The sequence below is a fragment of the Scyliorhinus canicula genome, chromosome 17, assembly GCF_902713615.1.
Source record: "Scyliorhinus canicula chromosome 17, sScyCan1.1, whole genome shotgun sequence".
Taxonomy (NCBI): domain Eukaryota; kingdom Metazoa; phylum Chordata; class Chondrichthyes; order Carcharhiniformes; family Scyliorhinidae; genus Scyliorhinus; species Scyliorhinus canicula.
The window spans coordinates 46,858,299-46,881,411 of record NC_052162.1 but is presented as its reverse complement, the minus strand read 5'-3'; the positions used below and the strand labels follow the sequence as shown (position 1 = coordinate 46,881,411).

The following is a 23,113-nucleotide window of genomic DNA, read 5'->3' as shown; positions in this document are numbered from 1 at the left end:
GCATCAGAGATCCTTATCCTTTTATTATTATTAATATTTCTTTCCCTTTCAGTCATCCATCCCCCTCCGTTGTTTTTCTATATATGTGTGAAGAGAGTGGGACAAGTTAGGAAGTGGGGGTTGGGAAACAGGGTAGTAGATAGTCAGTTACATTTTCTGCCCATTTTAATTATAAGACTGCACAGAATTAAAGGCTAATTGATTTTAAAGTTATAAAACTGGTGTCTATAGTTTATTGGGTTCAACCAAGGAACCTAGTATTTTAAATAAAAATCAAATTTCACCTGTATTACAACTCCGGGTCAAGTGGGGCTGGAATTGACTGCACACTAGCTCAGGGTGGTGTGACAAAAGCAACAGCAAGATTCACTACGCTGAGTTGTGGAATGGGACTTTTAATATTCACCTGAACCAATTTAACAGTCTTGGCAAACCTGGTTTAAAATGTCTTCTAGAGAAGCACTGCCTCAATAAAGCTCGAGCATGTTGACATAGATTGTGACCTGGAGTGGGGATTGAATCCCTCTATCATCTGACTTGGTGACAAGGGCAACAATGACTCCTTATATTGTTTCCTTATACTTCGGCTGTCCAAAAGCTGAAGTTGTCCAAAATTCAGACATTTTTTATGATGTGCTATGCATCAATTTTCATTGAACAAAACTTACCTGGGCATTTCAGCTAGACGCTGCAAAGTGTAGCACCAAGTTACTGACTTAGCCACCTCCCATGCCAATCTGTTCCCACGCTCTGAGTGACCCTTGACCCCACCGACCCAGCTAGACTCGAACTGCCAACGACCCGAACTGCCTGACGTGAAATCTGGCACAGCCTCAGTCTTAAAGTTGCTGACTTTGAAACACAACCTGTATTTTAAAAAATTCTTCCATTGGAAATGGGTGTCTTTTGCAAGGGCAGCATTTGTTGCCCATCCCTAATTGCCCTTGAACTGAGTGGCTTGCTAGATTATTTCAAAGGGCAGTTAAGAATTTTTGGTCTGGAGTGACATGTTCCCAAAGCATTCGCTTGGGTCTCTGGATTATTAATCCTGTGATATTAGCCACTGTCTCCACATTACCAAGTATCACATCTGTAGGACAGAGAACAGTCTTAGACCAAGCTCAACCGTTTCTGAAACCCTCATCCATATCTTTGTTAGCTCTAGCCTTGACTGTTGCAGTGGTCTATTGGCTGGCTTCCCAGCTTCCACTGTTGCCCCTTCATATACTTGAGCTCATCAAAACCTCTGCTGCCTGTATCAAAACTTGCACCGAATCCCATTCACCAATCATCCCACTGCTTTCTGGTATTGGATCCGAATATGGGAGACCTCAATTTCAACATTATCAGCCTTGCTTTCAAATCTTTCCTTGACCTTGTACCTCCCTTTCTCAATGTCCTCTCGCGCGAAACTCGCAAAGATAAGTGCCTCTCCAATTCTAACATTTTGTACTTTGTGATTTTAATTGCTCCAGCATTGCCAGCCTTGCCTTCAGCTGCCTAGTTGTTGTTAGTGCACAGTGCTCTTTATAAGAGTGGGCAACATGGTAGCACAAGTGGATAGCACCAGGGTCCCAGTTTCGATTCCCCACTGCGTCTCTGTCTGTGCGTTCTCCCCGTGTCTGCGTGGGTTTCTCCGGGTGCTCCGGTTTCCTCCCACACTCCAAAGATGTGCAGGTTAGGTGGATTGACCTCTGTTCCCTCATGAAGTACCCCTTATTCAGACACAAACTTATTGACCAACAATGGGTTATTTGGTTCCGGGAATAGGGTGGAAGTGAGGGCTTAAGTGGGTCGGTGCAGACCCGAATGGCCTCCTTCTGCACTGTATATATGTTCTATGTTGTATGTACTTATTCTTTATTTTTTATGCAGTAAAAAGTCAATCTATTCATCTAAAGGAAAAAACATGGGCAATCCACTTCTATGGGCAATCCACTTTTAGGTGGATTGGCCATGCTAAATTGCCCGTAGTGTCCTAATAAAAAAGTAAGGTTAAGGGGGGGGTTGTTGGGTTACGGGTATAGGGTGGATACGTGGGTTTGAGTAGGGTGATCATGGCTCGGCACAACATTGAGGGCCGAAGGGCCTGTTCTGTGCTGTACTGTTCTATGTTCTATGTTCTAAGCTTTAGTTCTGAATTTAATATGCTTAATTGTATATTTGATTTGCTTTAAGTGCTGGGAATCTAACGAATTAGAATTGAGCTATATGTATAAACTGAAAAGTTTTGTAGTTATGATTCGGACATGTTGGAATGTTAACTAGGGTAGAGTAGTGTTAATATTGTATATTAGTATTTTGGCTAGTATGGTAAAATAAGATAATTTAGATTAATATATTGGATTTATTGTCAACCACAAAATATTAAATTTGGTGCATGCCTTCCTGCAGGTTTGGCATTTTAGTTCTTTAGCCTTAACTCTGGTGTATTCAATATTTGTTTCATTTCTTATGACCAAAACAAATTCAGTCACCAACCAGCTTTGCTTATGTGAGAATACAATCAGCGGACATCCGGTGGCGGCGATGACGTAGGAAGCCACACATTTGGGAGCTCCCATTTTAAACTGACTTTTCGGCACTTTTTAGAGCCCAAAACGGAAATTTTTCGACGTCTCCCGGTGGGAGAAGGTGTCCTGATCGACTTTCCCCGCAGTCCATGACTTGAACTCGGAGTGGAAAGGGGGAAAAAACGGCAGCAGCTCCCCAGAAAAAACGGGAGAAGGAATCCAAGATGGCGGCCGGCGGAGCTCCAGAGGAGTGGAAGCAGTGGGCCCAGGAGCAACAAGCTGCTCTCCTGCGCTGCTTTACAGACTTCAAGGCTGAGGTACTGAGCTCTCTGCAGGAAACGAACAGAAGGCTGTCGGACATTCAGACGACCCAGGGTGCTGCCATCAAGGAGTTGCAGACGCAGGCCACTGAACGAGAGGAGGAGGCCGTGGTCCTCGTGAGTAAGGTGGAGGGGCACGAGGCACTCCACAAGAAGTGGCAGGAACGCTTCGAGGAGCTTGATCACCGCATGAGGCAGAAAAACCTGCGGATCTTGGGCCTTGCGCAGGGGCTGGAGGGGTCGGACCTGACAATCTACGTGGCTACAATGCTGAACTCGCTAGTGGGGGCCGGGTCTTTCCATCTGCCCTTGGAGCTGGAGGGAGCACACAGAGTACTGGCCAGGAGGCCTAAGGAGAATGAACCTCCGCATGCGGTGCTGGTGAGGTTCCACCGGTTCAGTGATCGGGAGTGTGTGCTGCGCTGGGCCAAGAAGGTGAAGAGCAGCAATTGGGAGAATGGGGTAGTACGGATCTACCAGGATTGGAGTGCGGAGGTGGCTAAGCGGCGGTCCGGATTTAATCGGACGAAAGAGGTGATTTACAGGAAAAAGACAAAGTTCGGAATGTTGCAGCCCGCGCGCCTGTGGGTAACTTATTCGGACCGGCATTACTATTTCGATACCCCAGAGGAGGCATGGGCCTTCGTGCGGACGGAGAAACTGGACTTGAACTAGGGGTTGGCGGTTGCGGGGTCGGTTGTAATGCTTTATTGCTGGTTTCTGCTGTTGCTGTGTTCTTTTTTTGTTTTTTAGTACTTTTGCAATTTTGATATGGTTATTTATGGGGGTGTTGTTCTGTTATGTTTTTTTTGCTGTGGGGCATTGTTTGAGTTTTGTATCTTGTGGGGAGGGTTGTGGGGGTTTGTTGTATTCTATGTCGGGTTGGGGGTATGGAGTGGGGCTGTTATTTGGAAGCTGCGTCAGAAGGGTGTGGTGGGGCAGTGCGAAAGCGCGGGCTTTCCTTTGGTTTCCCGCGCTGCGGGGCTGGGGGGCGGAAACGATGACGGGGGGAGGCGGGGCCTTAACTGGTTCTTCCCCGCGCTGGAGCGGTGCCTGGAGGAGGGATAGATTGGGGGATGATCCCACTTTGGGAGGGGTCGGGTTATTGGCGGGAGCTTCCGGGGTCAGCAGAAGTTAGCTGACCCACGGAAGTACAATGGAGGACGGTTCGCGGCTGGGAGGGTTCCTAGCCTGGGGGGGAAGGGAGGGGGGGAAAGGGGAATACCGGGTTGCTGCTGGTACGGTCAGGAAGGAGCTGGTGGGGGCTGGGGGGACAGAGGTGAGGTGTTGTCGCTGTGGGGACTGGGTCGGGCAGGAGGTGCTGGCCTGGGGCGGGCAGTCGACGGGCTATGGCTAGTCGACGGGGGAGGGGGGCGGGACTCCGTCTGATCCGGTTGGTCACCTGGAATGCGAGAGGGTTGAACGGGCCGGTGAAGCGGTCGAGGGTACTTGCTCATCTGAAGGGGCTAAAGGCAGATGTGGCAATGCTTCAGGAGACCCACCTGAAGGTGGCGGACCAGGTCCGCCTGAGGAAGGGATGGGTGGGGCAGGTTTTCCACTCTGGGTTGGATGTGAAGAACCTGGGAGTGGCGATTCTGATGGGGGAAAATGTGTTGTTTGAGGCATCGGAGGTGGTGGCGGATATGGGCGGTAGGTATGTTATGGTTAAGGGCAGGCTACAAGGAGAGAAGGTGGTACTTGCTAGTGTGTAGGCCCCAAATTGGGCTTTATGAGGCGTATGTTGGGACGGGTCCCGGATCTGGAGGCGGGAGGTCTGATCATGGGGGGGGACTTCATTACGGTGTTGGATCCTTCACTGGATCGGTCCAGCTCTAGGACGGGTAGGAGGCCAGCGGCGGCCAAGGTACTGAGAGGGTTTATGGACCAGATGGGTGGGGTGGATCCATGGAGGTTTGTGAGGCCGAGGGCATGCGAGTACTCTTTCTTCTCCCACGTACATAGGGTCTATTCTCGGATAGACTTCTTCGTGGTGAGTAGGGGACTGATTCCGAGAGTGGAGGAGGCCGAGTATTCGGCCATTGCAATCTCCGACCACGCTCCGCATTGGATAGAGTTGGAGATGGGGAGGTGCGGGACCAGCGCCCATTGTGGCGGTTGGATGTGGGGTTGTTGGCGGAGGAGGAGGTGTGTAGGAGGGTCCGGGCAAGTATTGAGGGGTACCTCGAGGTGAATGATACGGGGGAGGTTCAGGTGGGGGCGGTCTGGGAAGCCCTGAAGGCAGTAATTCGTGGGGAGCTGATATCCATCCGGGCACACAGGGAGAGGAGCGAGAGGAGTGAGAGGGATAGACTGGTGGGAAAGATGCTGGAGGTAGACAGGAGGTATGCAGAGGCACCAGAGGAGGGACTGTTGGGGGAGAGGCGCAGCCTGCAGGCTAAATTTGATTTGCTGACCACTAGAAAGGCGGAGGCACAGTGGAGGAAGGCACAAGGGGCAGTGTACGAACATGGTGAAAAGGCGAGTAGGATGCTGGCTCATCAGCTCCACAAGCGGGATGCGGCTAAGGAAATTGTTGGAGTGAGAGACAAGAGTGGGAATGTGGTGCGGAAGGGGATAGAGGTGAATGAGGTCTTCAAGGACTTTTACGGGGAACTGTACCGGTCGGAGCCAACGGGGGAGAGGAGGGGAATGGAGAAGTTCCTCGACGGGCTTTCTTTCCCGAAGGTGCAGGAGGAGAAGGTGGAGGGGTTGGGTGCGCTGATTGAGCTGGAGGAGCTAGTTAAGGGGATCGGGCAGATGCAGTCAGGGAAGGCACCGGGGCCAGATGTGTTCCTGGTGGAATTTTATAAAAAGTTTGTGGACCTAGTGGGTCCCTTGCTGGTGCGGACACTCAATGAAGCGTGGGAAGGGGGACTTTGCCCCGACGATGTCGCGGGCGCTGATCTCGTTAATTTTAAAGAGGGACAAGGACCCCCAGCAGTGTGGTTCATACAGGCCCATATCTCTCCTCAACGTGGATGCTAAGGTGCTGGCAAAAATCCTGGCCACCAGGATAAAGGACTGTGTGTCAGGGGTTGTGCAAGAGGACCAGACAGGTTTTGTGAAGGGAAGGCAGCTGAACACGAATGTACGGAGATTGTTGAATGTCATCATGATGCCGGCGATTGAGGGGGAGGCAGAGATAGTGGTGGCGCTGGATGCGGAGAAGGCCTTCGATCGAGTGGAGTGGGGGTACCTATGGGAGGTGTTGGGGAGGTTTGGATTTGGTGAAGGGTTCATTAGATGGGTAAGGCTGCTATATGAGGCCCCGATGGCGTGCGTGGCCACGAATGGGAGGAGGTCGGAGTACTTCCGGCTTTACCGAGGGACCAGGCAGGGTTGCCCCCTGTCCCCCTTGTTGTTTGCACTGGCAATCGAGCCGCTGGCGATGGCGTTGAGGGATTCAGAGAGGTGGAGAGGCTTGGTGCGAGGTGGGGAGGAACATAGGGTGTCGTTGTCTGCCGATGACCTGTTACTGTATGTGGCGGACCCGGTGGGAGGGATGCCGGGGGTGATGGAGCTGCTAGCTGAGTTTGGGACCTTTTCAGGTTATAAATTAAATTTAGGCAAAAGTGAGGTGTTTGTGGTGCACCCTGGAGACCAGGAGGAAGGAATTGGTAGGCTCACGCTTAGGCGAGCAGGGGAGAGCTTTAGGTACCTGGGGGTGCAGGTAGCCAGGGACTGGGGGACTCTACACAAACATAATTTCACCAGACTTGTAGATCAGAAGGAGGAGGAGTTCAAGAGGTGGGACATGCTGCCATTATCGTTGGCGGGGAGGGTACAGTCCGTCAAAATGTGGCCAATGTGTCAATGGTGCGTAAATGGGTGATGGAGGGGGAGGGGCGGCGTGGAAAAGAATGGAGATGGCGTCATGTAGAGGTACGAGCCTGGGTGCCATGGTAACGGCGCAGTTGCCGTTCTCCCCTAAGAGGTTTACCACGAGCCCGGTGGTGGCGGCGACCCTAAGAATCTGGGGACAGTGGAGACGGCATCGGGGGGAAACAGGGGGCTCGATGGAGGCTCCACTGGGTGGCAATCATCGGTTCATCCCGGGGAACAAGGATGGGGGATTTAGGGGATGGCAAAGGGCGGGCATCAGTAAATTGAGGGACTTGTTTATTGGCGGGAGGTTTGCGGGCCTGGGGGAACTGGAAGATAAATTTGGGCTTCCCCAAGGGAACATGTTCAGATACTTGCAGGTAAAGGCGTTTGCTAGGTGACAGGTAGAGGGATTCCCTCTGCTGCCCTCGCGGGGGACGATGGACAGAGTGCTTTCGGGGGTGTGGGTCGGAGAGGGGAAGGTGTCTGGCATCTATAAGGTAATGCAGGAGGTGGAGGAGTCGTCAGTGGAGGAGCTGAAGGCTAAATGGGAGGAGGAACTTGGGGAGCAGATAGAGGACGGGACTTGGGCGGATGCCTTGGAGAGAGTCAACTCTTCCTCCTCATGTGCGAGGCTTAGTCTCATCCAATTTAAGGTGCTGCACCAGGCCCACATTTCCGGGACTAGGATGAGTAGGTTCTTTGGGGGTGAGGACAGGTGCACCAGATGTTCGGGGAGTCCAGCGAACCATGCCCATATGTTCTGGGATTGCCCAGCACTGGAAGAATTCTGGAAGGGGGTGGCGGGGACAGTGTCGAGGGTGGTTGGATCCAGGGTCAAACCAGGGTGGGGACTCGCGATTTTTGGAGTTGCGGTGGAGCCGTGAGTGCAGGAGGCGAAAGAGGCCGGTGTCCTGGCCTTTGCGTCCCTAGTAGCCCGATGAAGGATTCTGCTACAGCGGAAGGATGCAAGGCCCCCAAGTGTGGAGACCTGGTTCAGTGACATGGCGGGATTTATAAAATTGGAAAGGGTCAAATTTGCCCTGAGAGGATCATTACAAGGGTTCTATAAACGATGGCAGCCTTTTCTGGACTTCCTGCCTCAAAGATAGGTATCTTGGTCAATAGCAGCAGCAACCCGGGGGGGGGGGGGGGGGGGGGGGGGTGTTCCTTATTGTAGTTTTTATTCTGTAACTTTATATTGTGTTAATTTGCGTTGTTGTTAAAATACTGTGTTGTTCATGGAGGTGGGGCGAATGTTTATGATTGCTAATATTATTGTTATTTTTGGTATTTTACTATGGTGCGTTATTGTTGTATAAATTCAAAATTTTTCAATAAAAATTATTTTAAAAAAAAGAATACAATCAGCACGAATCATAGGCTGACATTGCTGCACAACACTGAGGGTGTGCTGCATTGTTGGAGTACTGTTATTCATTTCAATGTTTAATTCTCTTCCTCTTCTGATGAATGTTCAAGATGTTATGGCACCATTCAAAGAACAGGGTGTTTGCCTGGAGCTCACAGTGGTGAGGTACTGATTATTATAGATCTACTTTGGAAGCAATTTGAAATAACAAACATATTATTTTAATTCCCATTTCTCCTATAGCACATTGGTCTCAAAATATTGAACAGACCTAGTGATGTGATTGGATGCTTGCTAGTTCTCCATCATCTCACCCCAAAATTAAACCATCTTCCAGTGAATATTTGACTAGATTGTTGGGGCTCTTATTTTACTGTCTAATAAAATTCAGTAGCCCTATTGATTGGAGGTATCAAAATACGATTTTATTGCTAATTATTCACTTGAATACACTTGATTAAGAACTGAATCAAAGCTTTAGAAATGGAATGTCGAACGATACATAAAAGGGTCGAACTCATGGCAAAAAGCATAAAATATAAAAAATCACTTTAAACACAAATAGATAGATGGTTCAAGAATTCTGGAATGCAGGAAGACAGGAACAAGACCTTGACCACGAGGCCCTACTTTTAGGGGAATTCTTATCTCTGGTTTACTCCCTCATTTATTTTAATTAGTTTCTAATTCTACCTCTCGGTTTGTTCAAAAGGATGTCTGTTACTTAGAAGATGATTTATTAATCAAACATTGGACATTACTTAAGATCGACTGGTGCCTATCAAGCATAGCTCAGCATCTACACGCGCAGTCTTGGGACAATTACTGGATATGTTTCTCGTGCTACAGCTCGGCTCAGAGACCTTACTGTAACTGATTAGTTGATACATTCTTATTGCTGAATACACTGGAATACAATAGCTAATTCACCATGTGAAACATTGACTGAAACAATGTCTGGATTCCCACACTCGACACTGGAATATAATGGCTAATTCATTATGTGAAACAATGACTGGATTATCACAGTCATGACACTTTGAATAATTTTACCTCGCCACTAATTGCATTCAATTAACACCTAAAACAATGAATACATCAATAAATCAATACTCTTATCAGGACCTGGCACATGAATTTTGTCATGTTATTTACTGTGATACAGCTATACTGAAGCACTATAATTACTGAGCATAATATCCACAATGGTGTCCATAATCCTAACATAACTGTTAAGGCAGTTCCGAAGTAATGATCCTTAATTGGTGCTGGTCATAGAATAGCTAGCACGCGTTGTGTTTCTGCCTTTTTATAAAATTGAGATTATCAAATTATTTTTTTTCCAATTAAGGGCCAATTTAGCATGGCCAATCCACCTAGCCTGCACATCCCAAAACCCACACAGACACATGGAGATTGTGCAAACTTCACATGAACAGTGACCCTGGGCCGGGATTGAACCCGAGTCCTCGGCGCCGTGAGGCAGCAGTGCACCACTGTGCCACCCAGTGATTCTGCCTTTTTATGTTTCTTCCTTTCACCAAGAAGGTGAAAGACATTGAGCAACAGACATTGAGCAACCTTTGTTCCCTCATTAAGTACCCCTTATTCAGACACGAACTGCAACTGCCTGTCTTGGTCGGCAGTTTGATCATGGGATTATCACCGAGAAGCCGTATGTTGACCCATTTACAAGTATATTTCAGAAAAGGTTACTTAAAAGTAGTGCTCAGGAAAGAACCATAGACAATTCTATCCACCAAGGCCAATTATAGCATCTCTATAATTGATAAATTAATTTTGCACACATTGAGAATCAATCTTAGCCATCAGGGCTTTCCCAAGGAGTTAGTGGTATAGCGAAATATGCCAAAAATTCATTATTGCATTGACACCAAATTGGGAGGAAGCATGAATCCAGTTTTGTCGATATGCAGTGGAATCCTTTTGTACCTTAATCAGTCTGAAATGTAAAATAAATTACAATGTATATATATATATATGTAAAATTATCACTATGACGTTGCAGCCATTTGTCAAAAATGTTTTGTACTCTAGCACATATAGTTTCTTCTTTAGTAATTCTGATCTTCATGGGTGATTTATTATGTCAGATTCACCAACAAACTAAACATTTTTATTGGCCTCAAGATATTTTTGTGAAATCAAGGGCAGAGTAGGAGAGAGGGAGAGTTCAAGGGAACTCCTGAGTTTTTATAAAGAGTTCCGAGACCAAATTCTTAATCACAATGGCTGATTAGGGAGTTCCTTTAATATAGCAACATGCCCCAAGATATTTCACAAAAGGAACAGACATTCGGATTTAATAGCGTAAATATGGAGAGACTATTTCCTCTGGTGGGAAGATCAAGGGATATAATCTTCAAATTAGAACCAAGACATCTAGGAGTGAAGTTAGGAAGTGTTTTTCACACATATGAGAATAGAAATCTGGAACACTCCCTCCCAAGAGGCTGTGGATGTTAAGACAATTGGAGCTTAAAAAATTGAGAGAAATTTTTGTCAGTTGAAGGCATCAGGGATGTGAAGCACAGGTAGGTAAATGGAGTTGAAGTGCAAGTCTTCCGTGAGCTATTTGACTGGTGGTGTAAGTTCGATGAGCTGGTGTATTCACTGAGAAACTGAGGAAGCATTGAGAGGTAGCGAAAGGTCTGGTTGAAGAATTATGTTTGGAGCAGGCTTTAGTAGGTGTGGGTAGGCAATTTAGAGCGCAGTGGTGTAAATGGCTGATGTCGGTGCCATTAATGGTAGACGGAGGGATATCTCACAAATTTTCAATTGGAAAAGTCATAGTTATGAAAGAACAATGTTACATTTGTGAAATATCTTCACTCTCCTCGAAGTTGCAGTGCTTCCCAGCCAATGATTTTATTTTTGAAGAGCATTTATTTATTTTGTCAGTAATATGGCAGCTATTTACCACACACAGTCTAACAAGCAGATAAGATAAAAATGCAATTAATCTGTTGTAGTAATATTGATTGAGGGACAAATGATACCATACTCTTCCAGTAATGCCTCAAGATCCTTTATACACATGGGTGTGTATTCAGAGCTCAGTTTAATATATCATCTGAAAGTTTGTACCCTTAGAAATGTAGCAGTCTTTTGGTATTGCACTGATGTGCCAGTGTGGATATTATTCTCGAATTCTGGTGGTGACAGACCCCTTGACGGAGTTGGTTCCATGAACCATATTTCAGTGCCTGTCTCCATGTGGGCTAGCTGACTGCAAGTCATCTGAAATGCAGACAATCTTTCAGCTGTGTTTTAATGTGTCCTTGTTACATTTGTAATGACCACCTTGCTATAATTTGCCCTGAGACAGTTCTCAATGAGAAGATTTGCTTGGAGATTCTATAGTCATCCATAAAGAAGACATGACCAACCCACCTTAAGATGAATCTTCTGGAGGATAGTCTCCATTGTTGCTACAACAGTGTGTCTTAACCTGTATATGGTGGACAAATGCCTGCAAGTCTAATCGTTTAAATCAAACAGTATTTATTTGCAATCATATGTTATATTTAAACAATCACACCATCACCATAAGTTATACTAGAGTGCTACAAGTTCATACGAGACCTTGACTTAACTTAAGAGTGACTAGCAAGTACGAGACAGATATTGGCCTTTATCTATGTGCTGAATCCTATAATCCCCACTGTCCGGTCCTTGGTCTGGTCTGTTCCTGGCTCTGGTTTTCCTTCAGTTGGTAGGGTGATGGTCTTCCTTGTGTTGACCAGTGAAGGTCATTGTTGTTCCGTTGCTGCTGCAGAGAGTGATTCTGGGGTGACACAGTACCTTTTAACCTCATTGATTTTGCGCCCTTTTGGGCGAGCCCTGAGATGCTACAGATCAATCGATCAGGATTCAATCACCCTGCTCGATCAAGTTCACGATGCTCCACTTCTCCAGCTTCCACCCTAAACACATTAAAGAAGCCATCCCCTATGGACAAGCCCTCCGTATACACAGGATCTGCTCAGACGAGGAGGAGCGTAACAGACATCTACAGATGCTGAAAGATGCCCAAGTACGAACGGGATATGGTGCTCGACTCATCGATCGACCGTTCCAACATGCCTCAGCAAAAAACTGCACCGACCTCCTCAGAAGACAAACACGGGACAAAACTGACAGAGTACCCTTCTTTGCTCGGTACTTCCCCAGAGCGGAGAAACTACAACATCTTCGCAGCCTTTAACACGTCATCGATGAAGATGAACATCTTACCAAGGTCATCCCCACACCCCCACTACTTGCCTTCAAACAACCGAGGACCCTCAAACAAACTATTGTTTGCAGCAAACTACCCAGCCTTCAGAACAGCGACCAAGACACCAGATAACGCTGCCATGACAATCTCTGCAAGACGTGCCAGATCATCGACATGGGTACCACCATTACATGTGAGAACACCACCCACCAGGTCATGGTACGTACTCGTGCGATTCGGCCAACGTTGTCTAACTCATATGCTGCAAGACAGGATGCCTCGAAGCGTGGTACATTGGCGAGACCATGAAGATGCTGCGACAACGGATGAACGGACATCGCTTTGTTCCATTCCAGTCGGGGAACACTTCAGCAGTCAAGGGCATTCAGCCTCTGATCTTCGGGTAAGCGTTCTCCAAGGCGGCCTTTAGGACGCGCGACAACGCAGAATCGCCGAGCAGAAACACGTAGCCAAGTTCCATGCATATGAGTACGGCCTCAACCGGGACCTTGGATTCATGTCGCATTACATTCATCCCCCACCATCTGGCCTGGGCTTGCGAAATCCTACCAACTGTCCTGGCTTGAGACAATTCACACCTCTTTAACCTGTGATTATCCCCCTCTCCAATTGTTCCATCTGGACCTGCAGACTTAATTACCTGCAAAGACTTGCATTCAAAGTATCATATTGCATCTTTCTGGAATCCATCTCTTCATTCACCTGTGATGTGGAGATGCCGGCGTTGGACTGGGGTGAGCACAGTAAGAAGTCTTACAACACCAGGTTAAAGTCCAACAGGTTTGTTTCAAACACGAGCTTTCGGAGCACGGCTCCGTGCCTTGAAGAAGGAGCCGTGCTCCGAAAGCTCGTGTTTGAAACAAACCTGTTGGACTTTAACCTGGTGTTGTAAGACTTCTTACTGTACTTCATTCACCTGAGGAAGGAACAGTGCTTTGAAAGCTAGTGATTCGAAACAAATCTGTTGGATTTTAACCTGGTGTTGTAAGACTTCTTACTGTGCTCACACCAGTCCAACGCTGGCATCTCCACATCTGATTGTACTGAAATGAGTTCAAAGAACAATTTAACAATTTTGCAAAAGAAAAACAATATTGATAAAATGTATCAGTGCAAATTTGTCAAAAGTATCTGTTGAAACGTAACACTTTTCTCATTAATACATGGACTGGATCACATGATTAATTTGCGACATCAAGTTCCTTTCTTTCAGAACTGTTGTGACAGGACCCTGAGACCTGGTCTGTCCTCCCCCAACTGCAAGAATGGTCCTCTAGAAATTTTATTTATTAGAATTTAGTTTGGGAGAGGATGGTTTTATTTTTCTTAAGGAAACATTATGAACTGGGGTGGATTGGCTGGTCATTAGGAATGTGAGTTTTAAAATCTATATTATGACCGAAGGCTGCAGCACTGTCGAGGATGATTTCTGACAATGAGTCAAACGTTTGATGTTTATTAAGATTAAGTAAACCTGATACTCATGACCATGCACTATTACAAAAGATGTTTAACCACAGGGCAGTATTTTGGGAGCTCAATGTCTCAATGAAAAGCATTAGGTATGTCAGGGTCAGCATGACATGAAAGAAACCAAGGTACGAAAATTAAATTGTGTCTTCAGCTTATACTGATAAAGCAAATCTAAATGTAAATATGTGCTAGCTTGGCTGCAGTATCTTTTGACATACACATGCTTGCCAGTTTTTCAATTTTAGATATAGCTTTTTGAACTTAAAAGAAAAATAGTATATAGAATTTAACTAATTGTTTAGTGTAAAATGGATTTTAGAAAAGTAAGTGGTGATCATGATCCTGAGGGGTATTAACAGACTGAATGTGGAGAGAATATTTTCCCTTGTGGGAGAATCTCAGACTAGGAGTCACTGTTTAAAAACAAGGTATCGTTCATTTAAGACGGATGTGGAGAAATCTTTTCTCTCAGAGGGTAGTAAGTCTTTGGAACACTCCCTCAAAAGTCAGCGGAAACAGAGTCTTTGAATATTTTGAAGGAACAGCTACATCAGGGGTAGGCAGGAATGTGAAATTGAAGTTACAACCAGATCAGCCATGATCTGATTGAATGGTGAGGAGGGCCAAATGGCCTACTCCTGATCCTAATTTGTATGTCGATATGAACTATTTCTCAATTGTGATCTCGAACATGGGATGGGTGGATATATTTTGTGACTGCCAGAGTCAATACAGTGACGATATTGAAGGCAAACCAAAGGCCATAAACAATTCTATTTAAAAACCATACGATATAGGAGCAGAATTAAGCCATTATTTTTATTTTAATATTTTTATTGAGATTTTGGTATACGAAACAAATATAAATATGAACAAACAGTGGGAGTTAAACAAGAGCATATAAGAAGTAAAATTAAAACTATTTACATGTTGATTAGCTTCGACTATTTACATAGATACATCCCAGTTTCCCCTTTTTTATTCCCTCCTTAGTATTTTTAGTGGTGACTGTGGTCCCCTGCTTTTCACTTCCCACCAGTTTTCTCTTAGCTTTTCTTTCTTTTGGTTCAATTTATTATTTCACCTGCCCCTCCCAGTGTCTCCTGCTTCTCTTGTTCGGCTTGGTTGAGTTCCATGTTCTCCTTTTCTCTCTTCTCCTTCTCTCCCCCCCCCTCCTTTGGATGATGAATTCAGTTTTCTTCATTTGGAGAATTCTGATAGGTCTGAGAGCCAATCTGCAGCTTTGGGTGGTGCTCCTGACCGCCAGCCGAGCAGGATTCTCTGGCGGGCAATTAGGGAGGCAAAGGCAAGGACGTCAACCCTCCTCCCCATGAAGTGATCTGGCTGTTCTGATACCCTGAAGACTGCCACTCTCAGACAGGGCTCTACCCTCATCCCCACCACTTTGGACATTGCCTTGAAGAAGGCTGTCCAGTACCCAGCGAGTCTGGGGCAAGGCCAGAACATGTGGCCATGGTTGGCTGGGCCTCCTTGGCAATATTCACAATTATCCTCCACCTTTGGGAAGAACCTGTTCTTTCGGGTTCTGGATAATTGGTCTCTGTGTACCACTTTCAACTGCACATGGAGGAGGGTGCCTGCAGATGGAACTCCCTCCTAGCCCTAGCCATGGCGGCACACCCATCTCCACCTAATAAATATGGAGTTGACCCTGTGCAGTGCTTAACTCCAGAGTCCCCATCCTAATTCAAACCCCATGTCCTCCTCCCACTTCTCTCTTGTCTTGTCCTGTGGGGTGTTGACACCCCCTTAGCAGTCGCCCATACATGTTACCACAGTTCCCTTTCTCTAAGTTGTCCACGTCCAGCAGGTCCTCGAGCAATGATTGTTGTGGTGGTCGCGGGCATGTTCTTGTTTCCCCTTCATTGGACAGTTTTGATGTGTAAGTACCTGAGTTTGTTTCCTCTCCGTCAGCTAAAATCTTTCTGTCAACTCTTCGACTGTTGTTAACCTGTTTTTGGTGTAAAAATCCCAAACTGTCAGCATCGCCCCGTCCTGTCTGCACTTTTTGAATGCGGCGTCCATAGTCGCCGACATGAACCTGTGGTTGTTGTAGATGGGGGGCTTTATCAGACATTTTGGTTAACTTGAAATGCTGTCGCAGTTGATACCACTACCGGAGTGTTGCTACCACCACAGGGCTCGTTGAATAATTATTAGGTGGGGATGGGAGTGCCGCCGTGGCTAGGGCTTGGAGGGAGTTCCATCTGCAGGCGCCCTCCTCCATAAGCACCCACTCAGCTTCTGCCTCCTTTATCCACCGTTTTCCTCTCTCTGTGGTCACTGCCCAGTGGTAATATTGAAGTTTTGGGAGGGCTAGGCCGCCCATGGATCCTGTTCTCTGCAGTGCTCTCTTTGGAATCCTTGCGTTCTCTCTCTCTCTCTCCCCCACCATAAAAATGCCATAATCAGTTTGACCAGTGAGTTGAAAAAGGCCTTGGGATGTAGATCGCGATGGATCGAAACAGGAATAGGAACCTGGGCAATATGTTCATTTTGATCATCTGCACCCTACCCACCAGGAAAAGTGGGAGTATGTTCCATCCCTGCAGATCCTTTTTAACTTCCTCCCAGGCTGGTCAGGTTCCACTTGTGGATCCCTGTCCAGTTGTGAGTGATTTGGATCCCCAGGCAGTGGAGTTTGTGCTAGGCCTGTTTAAACAGCGGTCCTTCCAGCTCTGCCCCTCCCCCTTGCAGGCTCATTGGGAAGATCTCTTTCCCGATCCAGGTACCGGTGCATTTTTGCAATTATCGTCCTCGGCTGTTCCCCGGTTTTGGGCTTTCGTCGGAGCGACCGGTGCACTCGATTTTTGATGGGTTGGGGAAGCTGTCTCTTCCCACCAGGTTACCCAGCATTTGGGCAACATAGTCGGTAGTGTTCCTACCTTCGATGCCCTCCAGTAGGTCCACGATTCGTAGATTCTGCTGCCTCGACTGATTCTCCTGAACCTTTCCTCTCAGGTTGCCTTCGTGTCGCGACCAGCCTTCCCATCTCCTTTTTCAAGGTGATGATCCGGTCGCTCTGGTCCATTGCAGCCCTCTGTAATTGTTGCCTCCTGGGCCTCCAGTTATTTTCGGCTTTGTCCAGTGCCACCTGAACGGTCGACAGTGCTTCGGCCACTGCACTCTTCACTGCAGCTTATATATCCGATTTTGTTTCTTTTCAGTGTTCCATCAACTCTGAAGTTGCTAGGACCATCCTCCATCCATCCCCTGGTGTGTGTGTGTGTGTGTGTGTGTGTGTGTGTGTGTGTGTGTAGCTTCTCGTGCATCGGTTCCTCTCGCTCTGGCGAAGTCCCAAGTTTTGCCGCCTCGTGCGCTGGTAGGTTCAGCCGATTGCTCTTTGACCAGGCTTTTTCCTGGTCTCCACCCGTCCTCTAGACTGGCTGTTCGGCATCTTTCCTTTCTTCGTTTTGTTCCAAAGCAACTCTTGTGGTCAGCAAGGCAGCACAGTGGTTAGCACTGTGCTTCACAGCGCCAGGGTCCCAGGTTTGATTCCCGGCTTGGGTCACTGTCTGTGCAGAGTCTGCACGTTCTCTACACGTGTCTGCAAGGATTCCCTCAGGGTGCTCCGGTTTCCTCCCACAATTCCCGAAATGATGTGCACTTAGATAATTTCGGCATTCTGGATTCTCCCGATCAGGCTCCGGAGAGTGGTGCCAAGGGGATTTTCACCGTAACTTCATTGCTGTGTTAATGTAAGCCTACTTGTGACAATAAAGATTATTATTATTAATTGTATCATTTGCAGGTGTTATTTGAGCAAAAATTGCTTATTTTTCAGTTTGCGGGGGGCGAACCACCTGACGTGAGACTTCTCAGCACATCCCCGTCACTGGAAGCTGAGAATTAGGCTATTCTGCTCATTGAATTTGCTCTGCCATTTGATCATGGCTAATATGTTTCACATTCCCATTCTCCAGCTCTGATCCCCTTATTAATCAAGAACCTATCTATCTCTGTCTTAAAGACACAATGACTTGGCCTCAACAGCCTTCTGTTGCAATGAGTTCCACAGATTCATTACCCTCTGCCTGAAGAAATTCCTGCTCACCTCAGTTTTAAAGGATCGTCCCTTCAGTCGGAGGCTGTGCCCTTGGTTCTAGTCTCTCCTACGAATGGAAACATCTTCTCCATGTCCACTCTATCTCAGCCTTCAGTATTCTGTACGTTTCATCCTTCTAAACTCCATTGAGTAAACATCCAGTGTCCTTAACAGCTCCTCATATGATGAGCCCTTCATTCCTGGGGCCATTCTTGCGAAACTCCTCTGGATTCCAGAATGGCCTAATTCTTGGCTTCCAGTGACGGGGATGTGCTGAGAAGTCTCACGTCAGGTGGTTCGCCTCCTGCAAGGCCAGCAGATGCTTGGCCCAAAACTGCTCACGATGTTCAAAATGTGGTCTGACCAGAGCATTATACAGCCTCAGAAGTATATCCCTGCTCATGCCCTCTCAAAATAAATGCTAACTGCCAACTGAACCTGCATGTTAACCTGAAGAGAATCCTGACCCAAGTCCCTTTGTGCTTCAGATTTGCGAAGCCTTTCCCTATTTAGAAAATAGTCTATGCCTTCTTCCTACCAATAAACTCACAGTTTTTCACATTATATTCCATCTGCCACATCTTTGCCCACTCTTGTAGCCTGTCCAAGTCCTTCGGCAGCCTCCCCGCTTCCTCAACACTACCTGTCCCTTTACATATCTTTGTATCATCTGCAAACTTAGCAACAATGTCCTCAGTTCCTTCTTCAGATCTTTAATGTATATCGTAAATTGTTGTGGTCCCAACACTGACCCCTGCGGAACACCACTAGTCACCGGCTGTCATCCTGAAAAATACCCCTTTGTCCCCACTCTCTGCCTTCTGCCAGTCAGCGAATCCTCTATCCATGCCAGTACCTTACCCCTAACACCATGGGCTCTTATTTAGCAGCCTCCTGTTTGGCATCTTGTAATAATAATATAATAATAATCGCTTATTGTCACAAGTAGGTTTCAATGAAGTAACTGTGAAAAGCCCCTAGTCGGCACATTCCGGCGCCTGTTCGAGGAGGCCGGTACGGGAAAAGGCCTTGTCAAAGGCCTTCTGAAAATCCAAATAAATCACGCCCACTGGCTCTCCTTAATCTAACTTCCTTATTACCTTCTCAAAGAATTCTAACAGATTTGTTAGGCATAACTTCCCCCGAGCGAGGCCATGCCGACTCAGCCCTATTTTACCATGCACTTCCAAGTACGCTACAATCTCATCCTTAATTAATAGAGTCCTTAATGGACTCTCAAATCTTACCAATGACCAAAGTCATGCTAACCGGCGTATAATTTCCCATCTTCTGCTTCTCACTTCTTCATCAGTGGTGTTACATTAGCCATTTTCCAGTCCTCTGGCACCCTCCCTGACTCCCCTGGTTCCTGAAAGATCACCACCAATGCCGCCACAATCTCCTCAGCTATCTCCTTCAAACCCTGGGATGTAGTCCATCCGGTCCAGGTGAATTATCCTTTCAGCTTCCCCAGCACCTTCTCCTTAGTGATGGCCACTGCACTCACTTCTGCCCCCTGACTCTCTTGAAGTTCTGGCATGTCACTGGTGTCTTCCACCATGAAGACTGATGCAAAGTACCTATTCAATTTCTTTGCCATTTCTTTGTTCTCCATTATACCTCTCTAGCCTCAATTTCAAATGGTCTAATGTGCATTCCTGCCTCTGTCTTACCTTTTGAAAATTGAACAAACCTCTTGCAATCTCCTTTTATGTTACTAGCTAGCTTACACTCATTTCATCTTCTCCTCCCTTACTGCTTTTTTAGTTGTCCTCTGCTTGCTTTTAAAGGTTTCCAAATCCGCTGGCTTCCCACTAATCCAAGTCATATATTATGCTTTTTCTTTTGCTTTTATGCTGTCCCTAATGTCCCTTGTCGGCCATGTTTGACTTGTCCTCCTCTTAGAATGTTTCCCTTTTCTTGGAACGAATTTCTGTTGTGCCTCCCGAATAACTGGCAAAAACCCCTGCCAGTGCTGTTCCAATGTCTTCCTTGCTCGGCTCCCCTTTCAGTTGACTCTGGCCAGCGCTTCCCTCATGTCTTTGTAATTATCTTTACCCAATTGTAATACCGTTACATCTGATTCCAGCTTCTCCCCCTCAAATTGCAGGGTGAATTCTATCTTATTGTGATCGCTGCCCCTTCAGGGCTCCTTCACCGTTAGTTTCCTAATCGGGTCTGCCTCATTACACATCACCAAATTCAGTATTGCTGTTCCTTAGTGGACTCTGTCAAAAGCTGCTCCATAAACCCATCTTGTAGACGTTCCCCAGATTTCTTTTCATGGGATTCACTACCAACCTGATTTTCCCAGTCCATCTGCATATTGAAGTCTCCCATGATTATTGTAATACTGCCTTTCTTATATGCCTTTTCTATCTCCTGATTTACTTTCTGCCCCACATCCTGACTACTGTTAGGGGACCTGTACGTAACTCCCATCAGAGTCTTTTGTCCTTTGCTATTCCTCAACTCTACCCACACAGATTCTATAGTGCCTTCCGGCCCTATATGATCTAATTTTCCCTACAACTGAACCCTCCCCAAAATATTTAGTTGAAAGCCCTATCTACAGCCGGGTTATCTTTCAGAAAGAAAGCCACACTGGACTCAAGCTAGTAAATTAGCTGAAGGTGAAAATTAAACCTCCTTCTGCAAATCACACACGATTCAATCAACAAAAAAAGTCATAAAATCTTGTGACCAGGTCAAGAAGAAAGAAAATAAAATCTTGTATTTGTGTAAATATTTTCATGATCACTGGATGCCCCAACATACTATACAGTCAACAAAGTGCTTTTGAAGTATGATCACTCTGTAATATAGACCATTGAGCAAGAGATAGAAAAGTCTGAGAACTGTTTTGGCTCACTTTGAAACCAATCCCAAGTGTCTGAATAATCTCTACTTCTCTGATCTCTGAATAATCTCTACTTCTCTGATCCAATTTGAATTTTCTTTTGTGCTCCTAAATTTACACACTCAAAAGTTTCATAATTTTACCAAAATAGTGCATTTTGAAATGAAATATAAATTGATTAAATTCATCACAGTTCAGTAAAAAAAATATTGCTTTCAAGTCAGTTATGTAGATTCCTAGAAAATATAAGTTAGTAAAAAGCTTGTGTTTTGTGCATATTTGTTGGCTGTAGCACTCTGCACTTACTCGTCCCTTCTTGTTTCAGGATGAGCTGACAGCCCTGAATGTCAAGCAAGGCTTTAACAATCAACCTGCAGTGTCTGGAGATGAACATGGTAGTGCAAAAAATGTTAATTTTAATCCTGGCAAGGTAAGAATGTTTATCAAAGTCTGCTGTGAGTAAACCTGACTTGTATTAATGGGCTGTACAATCAAGGATGTATCTATTATAACCAAAAACCTGATTAAGGTGTAAAGTGCTATAACTGAGAACGTTTTTTTCTGAATTTGGGGATAGTAATAGAAAAGTGATATACTATTCTTAATCCTTGGCTCTGTGCTGAAGGGTCTATTGACAAGTGCCCCCCTGGAACAAGCTGAACGTTAAGGCATTGGAATGAAGGTTAGGTCAATGCCTGCACCAAAATGAAGGCTCGGGATACACTAGAGTGGCCAACCCTGTTGCCACTCAGTCAAGTAGTGTGGGGCAGTGGTGGTGTGGGATCTTGCCCGATTAGCCGACAAATTTTGTCCATAAAATTATGAGAGGCATGGACAGAGTGGATAGTCAGGAGCTTTTTCCCAGGGTGGAATAGTCAATTAATAGGGGACATAGGTTTATGGTGCGAGGGGCAAAGTTTAGAGATGAACAAGGGAAGTTTTTTTTACACAGAGGGTAGCGTGTGCCTGGAACACACTGCAGGAGGAGGTGGTGGAACAGGGTACAATAGTGACGTTTAAGGGGCGTCTTACAAATACATGAATAAGATGGGGATAGGGGGGTGGGACCCCTGAAGTGTGGAAGATTTTCAGTTAGACAGGCAGCATTGTCGGCACAGGCTTGAGGGCCTGTTCCTGTGCTGTACTTTTCTTTGTTCTTTGTAATCAAATGGATGATTAAGGAAGTGTGCATTAGCATTGCTAGTTTTGAATGTTACAATTTAAAATATAAACAAAACACATGTATAGTGTCTCAAATCCTCATATCCGAAACCGGCTATGTCCGAAAACCAGTCATATTTTATATTTCAATTATTATAATTTTTAAATTTTAGAGTACCCAATTATTTTTCTCCAATTAAGGGGCAACTTAGCATGTCCAATTCCCCTACCCTACACATCTTTTTTGGGTTGAAGGGATGAGATCCCCACAGACACTGGGAGAATGTGCAAACCAGGCATTTTATAACTGGCCTGCATGAATTTTAGTTATAATTATTCTAGTAAAATAACATAGCAGCTAGATTGACTAGGCACTGAATTGATGCAGTGGTGTACTGACTGGTTATTGGCTTTGGGTGCTTAGCTTTTCCCTGGTCTGGCTTGAATCGCCCAACCCAAAAGTCAGCAAGATCCAAATTTCGACATGGACTCAGTCCAAAGGTAGCTGCTTTTGAGTTACTCTACAAGCGCTCCATGGTTAAATGTTCAAGAAAAACATTATACTATTAGGGAAAATTTTGCTTTCATAGTTAATTCTTTCACTTCACGTTATTCACTGATCAGTAAGATAGTGCAGTCAAAGCTACATCTGATAACCTACCAAAGTCTAAGTCTGAACCACAAGAGACGGGGGCTACTTCCCCATCGAGATGATCTAACTGACATGTGAAATTTTACAGCAAAGAAGAATTCTTTCTATGATAAGAACTGAACTTTGATTACTTTTATGTTGTACTAGAAATGTGAGCGACACGGTGGAACAGTGGTTAGCACTGCTGCCTCACAGTGCCAGAGACCTGAGTTTGAATCTGGCCTTTGTGATTCTGTGGAGTTTACATGTTCTCTCCTTGTCTGTGTGGATTTCCTTCGGTTCCTCCCACAGACCAGAGGTGTGCAGGTTATGTGAATTGGCTGTGCTAAATTGCCTCTTTGTGTCCAGTTATGAGCAGGTTAGGTTAAGGGGGTAGGGTGGAGTGGGCCTTGGTAAGGTGCTCTTTTGGAGGTTTGGTGCAGACTCAATGGGCTGAATTGCCTCCTTCTGTACTGGAGGGATTCTATAGTGTCTCTGGAATGTGATCTACATTTCTAATACTGCAAAGAAAAAACTCCGTATGATCATCCCTTTGAAACCGAGCATTGGCTAGATGTGACAATGAGCACAATTTTTAAGGAAGATGTAAGTCGGAAGTGTCAACATGAAATGT

At 45.8% G+C, this 23,113-nt stretch overlaps 1 protein-coding gene across 2 annotated transcripts in view; it reads left to right on the top strand.

Moving 5' to 3' along the window:
- med12 (mediator complex subunit 12) overlaps positions 1-23,113 on the top strand; it is a 207,604-nt gene that overhangs the window by 13,887 nt on the left and 170,604 nt on the right. For both annotated transcript variants that reach the window (XM_038776304.1, XM_038776305.1), the window contains exon 2: positions 21,013-21,117. In XM_038776304.1, the coding sequence (XP_038632232.1) occupies positions 21,013-21,117 (105 nt within the window). The remainder of the gene's footprint in view (positions 1-21,012; positions 21,118-23,113) is intronic.